The sequence below is a fragment of the Trachurus trachurus genome, assembly GCF_905171665.1.
Source record: "Trachurus trachurus genome assembly, chromosome: 21".
NCBI classification, from domain to species: domain Eukaryota; kingdom Metazoa; phylum Chordata; class Actinopteri; order Carangiformes; family Carangidae; genus Trachurus; species Trachurus trachurus.
Window position 1 is genome coordinate 1,533,358 of NC_139899.1, and position 11,989 is coordinate 1,545,346.

General features: G+C 44.4%; 1 protein-coding gene across 1 annotated transcript; it reads left to right on the top strand.

Moving 5' to 3' along the window:
- Positions 1 to 719: 719 nt before the first annotated feature.
- znf142 (zinc finger protein 142) lies at positions 720 to 11,544 on the top strand (the record flags this gene model as incomplete). Its single annotated transcript, XM_083996901.1, has 7 exons — positions 720 to 1,008; positions 1,116 to 1,325; positions 2,593 to 3,417; positions 4,178 to 4,355; positions 6,117 to 8,934; positions 9,784 to 9,889; positions 11,030 to 11,544. The coding sequence occupies 7 exons, from the start codon at positions 720 to 722 to the stop codon at positions 11,542 to 11,544; spliced, it is 4,941 nt and encodes a 1,646-aa protein (XP_083853027.1).
- Positions 11,545 to 11,989: the final 445 nt, after the last annotated feature.

Consider the following 11,989-nt stretch of genomic DNA (forward strand, 5'->3'; position numbering starts at 1 on the left):
TGAGTAGAACTATTGGTTCCGCTTCCCTTTAGATGTTTTATTAACATAATGTTGCTTGCAAGCTAAGCTAACAACTACGAACGATAACTAGGCTATGTTGCTGGTTAATTTAGTTTGTGTATTTTACTGTAGGAACCACAATAGTTGGAATGAACGCTAACCGGAAGTGCTACTCGAACAGTTTGATGCCAAAGTGATGAGAAGCTAACATTAGCCGAAGCACCGTTAACGGCGATGTTGTTGGCGCATTTATATTGTGATGAATAGTAAGTGTAACTTCAGATACTGACTGCAACGTTATAGTAGTAGTAACCAGAAGTAACGGTGATTTATACGAGCTTCATCTGCCAGCCGTACCGCCAAACTGATACTGGTTGATGGACTGGTTGTCAGTTCCAAAGCACTGCGGAAACCTGGGCAGTAGGTCGAAATTCAGCTTGTTGTTTCTAACGTGCAACTGCAGGGAAGTGCGTTTTTCCTGTTGTGATAGATGTGTGTTCGTGCATATGCTATTACATGTAATTATTGTACAGATATCTAGTACTACTATGGAGCTAAATGCATTTTAAAATATGTTAAAATTGGCAACAGCATCAACAAAAAAACTGCAAAACAGCTGAAATATATGTAAATGTTACAAAGTGTAAACAAATGTGTGAATATGCTACAAATTTCGTATTTGAAGTTTTATTTAAATGTTGTTGTTTGTTTCAGACACAATGGAGACAGAGGAACCACATACATGTGTGAAGTGTGGACAGAGCTTTGCAGAGCGGGACATGTTTGTCTCTCACCCCTGTACCAACAAACTGACCAGTCCATCCAGTGAAGAACAACTGGACAACTACAAATGTTCCCAATGTGATGAGGTCTTCATAAAGCCAGTAGCTCTGAAACACCACCTCAAAACCATTCACAGTGTAGAGCTGTACATCTGCTCTGAACATGGCTGCCACTTCAGCACCACAAACCATGAGGAGTATCAAGCTCACATGACATCCACACATGGTATTCCCATGGCCTTAAGTGATTTGTGGCTTCTTCTTCTTTTTTCTTTCTTTTTTTTTTAACAATAAGTATATTTAATATTAAAATTTTGGTTAATTTGTCCATAGGGAATGAGACTTCAACCACAACTGGAAGCAACACTGGAAATCATCAACCTCAGGAGTCCTGCAGGCCAAAAAGAAAAATGAACCCCATCCCAGCTCATTCACCGGCTTCACCAGAGGATGGGCCCAATGAACAGCCAGAGAGGGAAGGGAACAGTAGTAAAAGAGTGAGAAAGGAGGTCGATAGAGACACTGCACCACTGAAATCCAAAGGTAGGTGCACCAGTCTGCAGCACTCAGAGGAGACATCTGTGATTAACATGTCAGTCATAAAAAATGATATTCAAGTCAACAGTAAATATCACTCATTAACAATTTGACTCTCAGGGACATGGAGACATGTTGGTTAGGATATAATAAGCCTGATTTCTCATAGACTGACTTAAAAGTAGGCAAATATAGAGGAATGACACACAACTATGAATTATATATTACCACAGATATTGTGGCATAAATAAGTAATGTTGATAATTAATGCAGGGCATGTATGAGTGAAACATGTTGTTATACAAAATAAACTGGCACAATAAAAACTTTTACCTGAGCAGAGAATGAGGAGGAATGACGTCATGCCACGTGACCAACCAGCACATATCAGTCTACACATGTGCTTCTCACTCAACTCACGCAGAACCATTTACTTCCATACCCTATATCTGATCCAGAAAGACCGTTTAAGTATTCATCATTCATCCTTCTCCAAGTCCTGCCATACCATCAGGTTATTGAAATGTAAAGAAGACTGAACATCCAATGGTGGATGGTTAACAATCCACGTAATCAAATAAAACTGTCCTTTTGTATGATATTTCATGGCATGTGCTTGAATATTTCCATTTTATGCTAGTGCTATACAGATATAAGGGAAATACTGTATGTTTTCTCATCTAGGCCTACATACAGTCAAAGATACAGATTCATCGATAAAGATTTCATTCCTCCTAGAAATTTTACTGAAAATCATTTTGGTGCATGGTATTATAGGTTATGTACATAAAAAAGTTTTAATATGTATTTTTGTGAAAAAAAAGTGGATTATTCTCACTAAACCATTATCTGTAAGAAGTAAGGAATTTTATGGAATTGTTAGTAATGGGGTTAGTAATGATATATAAACAATGTTTATTGGGATTTTTTGGGGGGTTTCTGGCTCTTTTGGATATTTAAACATGTGTCGGGTCAGATTGACCCAAGAACATCACTGCAGGAGGGTTAAGACTGGTTAACAGACCTTTTACACATTAGACATTGAGACTTGTCGTAGTAGGAAAAACAGATGTGCCAATACAAACATAAGCAATGGGTGTGTTATTTATTCATCCCAGTCAGCCTCTGCCAACAGTGTCAGTCTGTCAGCAGCAGCAGCAGCAGAGGGCTAAACACTAACAGAGACAAAAATCTGCTTTATTCTCGTTGTGTGTAAGAAATATTATGACGAAGTTCTAGTGTAAAATTGATGTTATATGTTCTTGTCCATCAGAGTACCTTGCTGAGGGTGCGGAGAACATATATCGCACCCACGCCTGCCCCACGTGTCGCCGCTGCTTCAAGATGCGGTCCCACCTGCAGGAGCACCTGCATTTACATTTCCCTGACCCCAGCCTCCAGTGTCCCACCTGCAAACGTTACTTCACCAGCAAGAGCAAGCTGCGCATACACCGGCTCCGCGAGGCCGGCCAGAAGCTGCACCGCTGCCACCTGTGCGAATACTCCGCCGTGGAGAGAAACGCGGTCCGCCGACACCTGGCCAGCATGCACGCCGATGAGGCCGACCACGACGTTAACGCTCACAGCTATCCTTGCCCCACCTGCGGGGACAGCTTTCGCCAAAGCAGGTCACTCAAAGCTCACATGAAGGTGCACAACGTCCCGGTGGACAGCACACCGGTGGCCTGCTTCCAAGAGGCCTGTCCTTTCAAGAGTTCTCTACGCAAAGAGCTTCTCAGACACACGGTTGAAGTCCACAGGGTCAAGGCGGTGGAATGTCGCCATCATTCCTGTGGAGCTATTTTTCAAACGGAGGCCGACATGGAGGCTCACTATCGGACACACCTGGCCTACCACTGCTCGCAGTGCGATTTCTCCTGCTCCAATAAAACCGTGTTCCTCCAACACCAGCGGAACGGTCACCCGGGCGACGACGAGCTCCGCTGTGACTTCTGCTCCTTCGTCACCTTTAACCCTGTGGAGTTCGAGCAGCACATCGGGCTCCTGCACGCCAACGAGAAGATCCATCGCTGTTCTCAGTGCAGCTACGTGACCTCACATAAACGTGGCTTAAAGAGACACATGCTGATGCACAGTGGTGAGGATGCGGTACTCTTAAAGGGATAGTTCAACATTTTGGCAAATTGGCCCATTGCCATAATCCCTATAGTTTTAGCAGTAGGTTCGTTACCTTTAATTGTCGGTGCAAGCTATTTTTAGAACGGCGGAGCAGAGTCGCGAGCTGCTCAGAGCTACGCTACGGAGGCTCATGGGATTTCTTGGTTTCCCTCATCAAACTCATCAAAGACACAATCCAACAACTCCAAAACGCTCCGGTGGACAAGTTGTGACCTGCACATTCACCACGCTATGAGATAATAACGGAATGTTACAAGACAGAGTTGTTTTAGAGGTAAATGCAGAGACTGCTTGCCAAAAAACCACCCCCGACAGGAAGGCGCATCAGCGGTTTTGCATGAATTTACCTCGAAAACAACTCTGTCTCGTAACATTACGTTATTATCTCATAGCGTGGTGAATGTGCAGGTCACAACTTGTCCACCAGAGCATTTTGAAGTTGTTGGATTGTGTATTTGATGAGTTTGATGAGGAAAACCAATAAATCCCATTAGCCCCTGTAGCTTAGCTCTGGGCAGCTTGCGGCTCTGCTCCGCCGTTCTAAAAAATAGCTTGCACCTACAAATAAAGGTAACGAACCTACTGCTAAGACTATAGGGATTATGGCATTGGGCCAATTTGACAAAATGTTGAACTATCCCTTTAATGCCCCAAAGATTTGTCATTATATTTTATTGTTTACAGAACTTAGCTTCAATTCTTTCTCTTCTCTTTAAAAGGCGAGAAGCCCCACAAGTGCAGCCTGTGTGATTTCCGGTGCAGAGATGAGTCCTACCTGTCTAAACATATGCTCACTCACTCCGACGACAAGAACTTCATGTGCGCTGAATGTGGCTACGTCACTAAATGGAAGCACTACCTCAACGTCCATATGAGAAAACATGCTGGGGACCTCAGGTAGGTGTTGTGGTGTATTGTTAGGACTCTGCCTCAGGTCTTTTCAATCACATCCGACGTAATTGAGTTTTAACCAGCCCTTGCTGCACCCACATAGCTGTTTTCACTTAATAAGCCTGATTAGATTTGTTTTTAGGACTGTGGGAAAGTCTCGTGTCAGATTGACATCTCTCTGACTTTCCCGTTACTTAGGATGATGTGAACACACATGGATACCCTGTATGTTGAGTTCAACTGGAGCTTTTTCAGTCCACGTCTTTGAAAAAGTAACACAAAGTAACATGTAACAAGTATCTGCATGATGCAACAGTTAAGCCCACAAACATCAGGGGGAAAGAGTGTGCTTTCTGTCACAATTATCTGCATTTTTTGTGTAACCTCCGAGAATGAAACCCTGCCAGGTTTTGTTCATGCTTCATGAAATTGGATAGTCCAGTGGAAAAAATTCCAGTTTCATCCTGGGATTATTATTGTTTTGGGGGTGTTTATGTCTTTATTTGAGAGGACAGTGAAGAGAGACAGGAAAGATAGAGATTGGCAGGATGAAACAGGATCGTCTCAGTCTGGAGTCAAACATCAACATGGGATGTGCTCTAACCACTCAACCACTGAACAACCTTAATTAATCAGTGGTTATACATTTGTATACTTTTTGAATTCTCTTTTTGAAGTGGGTTTGGTTTTTTTCGTTTGTTTGTTTGTTTTACTGAAAACAAAATAGTGTTGTGCTGTGTCAGAAATCAGTCCACTATGTGCAGAATTTGCCGTTTTGTGATGCTGTCTGTATGTGTAATTATACCCTTTGGAGTAGATATTGTGCATCAAGAAAAGTAATGTGCAATCAATTGTCACTAATCAAGTGATATGCTATGTATACGGATATATACCATCATGCATTATGCTTATGCTGAGAGAAAGAAAAATATGGTTGAATATGGAGAATGAGCAGAGTACCACCATCTATTGGTCAGAGATGGGAATTACAACAACAGAACAATAATTCCAGCAGTCGGTTGCAAGACCGTTGCTAAGTATAACACGGGACGCTGCTCTGATCAGAGTAGCAGAGAAGAACTATGCAGGATATTTACCTCATATTAAATTTTTACCTTCATTAAACAGTTTAGGACTAATTATGATAAATTATATAGATAAATGACTTGTAACTTGTTACAGGGAGAGTGGAGGCTCGCTTCCACATTGTGGCTGAAAACCAAACCTGTATGATCAGAGCCTCTGACCCGGTGTCACAGCTCTCATCTTGGTGAAAAGAAAAGAAAGAGAGCTCTTGTCGTTGAAAACAAATGCACACGACGAGGAGGAGTGTTAGCAAAACAGCGGAGAAGTGAGCCCCAATGGTGGCTACCAATTGGTACGAGGTAAACAGGAAGTCATTGTCAAACCCGACAAAATTTCTTAAATTGATTAATTTAGACTAAATATATTTCTTATGGAAAAGCAATACTTGTATTCTGCACCCCTCTAAACGCCCCGTGGATGTATTATTTTTGAAAAAATATAGATTTTAATAAGAATTCTCCATATTCAACCTTTAAGATCCAGGATGTAGTGAGCAGGAAGGAGTGAGTGACTTCAGACAACCATATTGCATTGACTGGGTAGAGAGAGACTGAGAAGCAAACCTTCAGTATTATTGGGTTTAGAGAGGGAAGAAGGAATCTTTCCATTTCACCAATGAGCGGCGGAGGCGTACACTATTGTTGTTCTTCCTAACTCCTTGCTTCCTGTCTCCTCTCCCAGGTATCAGTGTGATCAGTGCTCTTACCGTTGTCACCGCATGGACCAGCTAAATAGCCACAAACTACGACATCAGGCCAAATCCCTCATGTGCGAGATCTGCGCTTATGCCTGCAAACGGAAATACGAGCTTCGCAATCACATGTTGGCCAAACACTCTGGAGAGGAGAGACAGCCGTCCGTCTTTAAGTGTAAATACTGCGCCTACACCACCAGCTACAGACAAGCTCTCCAGAACCACGAGAACTGCAAACACACCAAGCTGAAGGAGTTCCGCTGCGCTCTGTGTTTCTACTCGTCCTTCAGCAGCATCAGCCTCTTCCTGCACAAGAGGAAAGCTCACGGGTACGTGCCTGGGGACAAAGCCTGGCTGGAGAACTACGCTGCCAAGGAGAAGGAGAGGAACTCAGCAGAGTTCTTGCAGGATTTTTACAATAAGCCCTCAACAGCTACTGATCCATCCACCGAAGGACATCCAGCATCTCACAAAGAGCCGTCTGGTCCTCCCGATGCAGCAGGATCACAAACAGTGGATGCAGTGCATGTCTTTGAAGTTGTTTCTCAAGAAACTGTTAATGAAGGTGTTTCAGACAGCCCTCCTTCTGAGAACAGTCCAGAGGAGTACTGTACTCTGATTTTGACCACGCTATCTACGGCTGATTATCAAACCCCATCGATGCAGCAGGTGGAGGAAAACTGTCCAGATCAAACTCCAAGGACATCCACCTGTGATCCATCTAAAGAAAAGGCTGACTCCTCTGTAAGTTCAGAGGAAGATAATGAAGCTATGGCCCATGAGGAGTGTGAACTAAGCGACCAGGAAGACAGCTTTAAGCCTCTGAATAAGCCAGCCAGTCCACCAGCTGAGTCTGGGATGTGTCAAACACTCGCAGCGGTCGGTTTAGTTTTGCCACCTGAGCAAAATCAACCAACGGACTCAGAGGTTCGTCTGAAAGCCATGAAGAAGCACGACAAGGACCAGGCAGCCGCCATGCTCCTGGAGGGCCGGGTCCAGATGCTCGTGGTGCCGACTAAAGACGCAGTTTATCGCTGCGACAAGTGCTCGTACGTAGCCTACGAGGAGGCGGCTCTCAAGCACCACTGCCAGGCTCTGTGCCAAGGAAAGATAAAGGAGCTCAAGTGCCAGGCCTGCGGCGCGCAGTTCAAACAGAAGCGAGGCCTCGATAGCCACCGCGCGAAGAAGTGCCCGGCGCGACCGCGAAAAACAAGGACATTTGTAGGGATTTCAAACATACGTTCGGCCGCAGAGGAGAGAGACAAACCGTCCGAGTCGAAAAATAACGTTTCCACGGGCTCAGATAATCAGGAATTTCATCCGCAAGAAGAGGAAGCACGTGCATCTCGTTTAACGATCAGTGAAGGCTCTGATGATAACGCCCCTACACCCACTGAATCAGGACGTCAGATAAAAAGCCCATTGAAAGTCAAGCTCGTGAGGAAACAGTTAGCGTCTCGCAGCAAAGACAGAGGCGTATCGTTGCAGAAAAAGTCTCTTTACACTCAAAAAGATGGCAAATATAAATGCAAGCTGTGTACATTTTCATCCGTCAAGGTCGCAACGGTGGAACGGCACCTCTCAAGCTGCCAGAAACAAATGTTGAAAAGAGAAAATCGGACCCTTTCGAAAGAGAATACCTCTGATGAAGAGGCATTTACGGAAAAAGACAGCTCTGGGGAGGAGGACAATGGTAAAACTAAGAAGAAACGTCCGATCTTCTCCTGTCCAGACTGTGCATTCATGTGCAGTCAGAAAAGAGCCCTGGACAGCCATAAAAAGAGAGGCTGCATGAAGCTAGGTGAAGCCCAATCATCCGTCGACAAGTCTGACATTTCTCTGACCCGTCGCGTGCCATCGGTTCATAAAAAAAGGAAGGGTAAAGCTGCTGACCCTAAACGTCTGCATTGCCAGCACTGCGCATTCACCTGCAAGCAACAGCGATGCATGAAGCAACACGTGGCGCTCAAACACAACGGCGTGAGGCCTCACCGCTGCAGGTACTGCCCCTTCGCCACCACCAGGCGCTATCGGCTGGAGGAGCACGAGTCCCTTCACACGGGAGTCGGTCGCCACGAGTGCGACGCGTGCGACAAGACCTTCGGGGCCGTGACCAAACTGCGCCAGCACAAGGTACGCATCCACGACAAGCACCCCACGCACTTCTGCTCGCTGTGCGACTTCCGTGGCTACACGCTGGATGACGTCCGCCGCCACAACCTCAGATGTCACACGGGGGAGCTGGAGCACACCTGCACTCACTGTGATGCTCGCTTCAGTTCAGAAATCGCATTGAGGAACCACTGTAAGCGCGTGCACCAGCTCCAGGTGCGTTTCCCCTGCAAGCAGTGCGACTACACGTGCAGCAGCGAGGTCACGCTGAAGGCCCACCAGCAGAGCAAGCACCATCAGGTGAAGTGCACCACCTGCCAGGAGTGTTTTGAGACAAAGGAAAGCCTGGAGCTCCATCAGAGAACACATCTGTCACATCAGTGCCAGGTGTGCCCCTTTGCTGCCAAATCGAGACAGCTGTTGGCTCAACACCTGCTGAACGCGCACGAGGAGGGGCCTCCGGAGGACAAGCCTCTCAGGTGCAGCATTTGTCAGTTCGCCTGTCGGCACCAGCTGGTGCTGGAGCAGCATCTTCGCTCGCACGGGGGCAAGCGTCTGTACAAATGCACCGACTGTGAATATTCGACCCGCAACAAACAGAAGATCACATGGCACATTCGCATTCACACGGGGGAGAAGCCTTACAGCTGTGAGCAGTGCAGCTACACCTGCACCGATCCATCTAGGCTGAAGGTAAGCTCAAAGCTATACAGTGCATTGCAAAAGTATTCATATTGCTGAAACTTTTCCACATTTTGTCACGTTACAACCACAAATTTAAATGTATTTAATTGGGATATTATGTGATTTTTTTTAGAAATCAAAGACCAAAACTGAACTTTTTGCCCTACATGCAAAACGCTATGAGTGGGGGAAACCTAACGCTGCAGTCCTTAAAGGGATAGTTCAACATTTTGGCAAATTGGCCCATTGCCATAATCCCTATAGTTTTAGGAGTAGGTTTGTTACCTGTAATCATCGGAGCAAGCTATTTTTAGAACGGCAGAGCAGAGCCTGCTCAGAGCTACACTACGGAGGCTAATGGGATTTCTTGGTTTCCCTCATCAAACTTATCAAATACACAATCCAACAACTCCAAAACGCTCTGGTGGACAAGTTGTGACCTGCACATTCACCACACTATGAGATAATAACGGAACGTTACGAGACAGAGTTGTTTTTGAGTAAATTCATGCAAAACCACTGATGCAGGTTCCCATCTGTGGCAGTTTTTCGACAAGCAGTCTCTGTGTCTCGTAACGTTCCGTTATTATCTCATAGCGTGGTGAAGGTTATATGCCAATGGCCTTTTTGATTTTGATTAAAATATTCTTCATATAATTGCATCAGTTGAAAGCATTATGATTACAACCTGCCTGCCTGTCTGCCTTGCTGTTCACCCTACCATCAACACTTCTTACTCAACTTCCCTGTTTTCTGTAGTTTCTCTGTTGTGGGGAAGTAAAACACGACTTTGACTTCCAAAAACCAAAGCAGGATGACTGATAAATGTTCTTTTGTTTCTGTGTCTTTTATAATCAGCTTCACATGAGGGTTCACCAAGAAGAGAAGAAGTACCTTTGTCCAGACTGCGGCTACAAATGCAAGTGGGCGACTCAGCTGAAGTACCACATGACCAAGCACACAGGTATGAACCATGTGAACAGTGATAATTTGAAGTAGAGTGACTGCTTCACTCTACTTTTCTGCAAAATCTGCAACCAACATAAGATCCCTGAAAGAAACAGGAGAATGTATTTATTATTATTTATTTTACAAATGTTATACTATCCTAAATATGTTTTCATCATAAACCATAATATCAAAAACTAAATACATTAATAAATCAGATAATCACAATTATCAAATTATATTTTCCAGTTTTTACATAAAATAATATTATGCAGTAACCATAAAATGTCTTATTCAGTCAATTTACTTAGTCAACATAGGGTTTACACATGTTAAGACAAAACAGTACTGTACCATTAACTGTAAAATGTGTTACCTTAATCTCTCCAATAGTCAAATAAAATGAATCTAGCATGTTGCCATTGGGTGTATACAAATGAGTGTAAATAACCATTTTTAAAGTGGTTAAATTAATCAAAAATACAGACACATCACATTATAATATCAAGTAAATATGTACAAAAATGAGTGCTCCCAGGAAACATTTCTTTAAACCTAAAATGAAATGAGCTAGAGCCAGAAAACCAGATAATGTAACAGAAATGTAACCATTCCTTAGCGTCATCTTGAGTAATACTCAACACTGAAAAAGAGATCTTCTTATTAAAGGGATAGTTCAACATTTTGGCAAATTGGCCCATTGCCAATAGTTTTAGGAGTAGGTTCGTTACCTTTAATTGTTGGTGCAAGCTATTTTTAGATTTCATATTATTTTAAAATTCCATTAGCCTCCGTAGCGTAGCTCTGAGCAGCTCACGTCTCTGCTCCACTGTTCTAAAAATAGCTTGCACCAACAATTAAAGGTAACGAACCTACTCCTAACACAATATGGCAATGGGCCAACTTGCCAAAATGTTGAACTATCCCTTTAACAAAACAAAATATCATACAAAGCCTTTCCCAATTTGTCCCAACATCTGTAAACGTGGAGTAACAAGTGAATGTATACATTCATTTTTAAAACGTTACCGACCTGAAAGAAACTGGAGAAAGATTCATAAGCGGCCTTTATTGATGTCAGAAAATACATAAAACGTGACCATATATTTCATGTAGTAGTAGTAATTTACAGATGAGATGTATTTGTCCTCTGCAGGAGAGAAACCATATGCCTGTGATGAGTGTGACTACCGCACCAACAGAGCGGATGCCCTGCGCGCCCACCGGGACACGCAGCACTGCGACGCGCGCCCTTACGTCTGCGAAAAATGCGGCAAAGCCTTCAAGACCAGTTTCATACTGAAGACCCATCAGCGGCAGCACAGCGATGACCGGCCGTACGTGTGCGGACTGTGCAAAAAGGCCTTCCGCTGGCCGGCGGGTCTCAGACATCACTACCTCTCTCACACCAAGCAGCAGCCGTTCAGCTGTCGCCACTGCTCCTACAGAGCCAAGCAGAAGTTCCAGGTGGTCAAGCATTTGCAGAGACACCACCCGGAGATGTCGGCAGAGGAGGGGGTGCTGAGGGACTCCGAGGCTGGAGGCCTCACCCTGAAAGAGGCTTTGCAGGGGACCCTGGATGAGACAGCAGCACAGGTGGAGGAAGAGGGAGGAGCCATGAAAGTAGCAGGAGGAGTCGTGGAGGAGGAGGAACGTGAGAGAAAACACTGAGGAGAGAGTTCAGGTTATAGAAGTGTATCAGTCGGTTTAAAGGGACACCAGATGAAGGCAGAGGACATGCAAACTTGACTCAGAAAGGACCCAGGTCCAGAGTTCAAACCCAAAGCCTTCTAACCACTGCACCACCATGCCGCCCTCTAACATTATCCGTCAATATTTATACTGCACCACTTAATTTCATTGTACTCAAGATGAATACAATGAATAACACATTAGTACATTGTTAAGTGAAGGAAAGCGGAACGTATGATTAGTGTGTGTGTGTGTGTGTGTGTGTGTGTGTGTGTGTGTGTGTGTGTGTGTGTGTGTGTGTGTGTGTGTGTGTGTGTGTGTGTGATTGAACGACATGGTGAAGGTCTGAACTTGAATTTAATTTGCTCATTGTATTTGGTGGCGTTGAACCATTCAGAAAATGTATTTACAGGCCTGTATACAC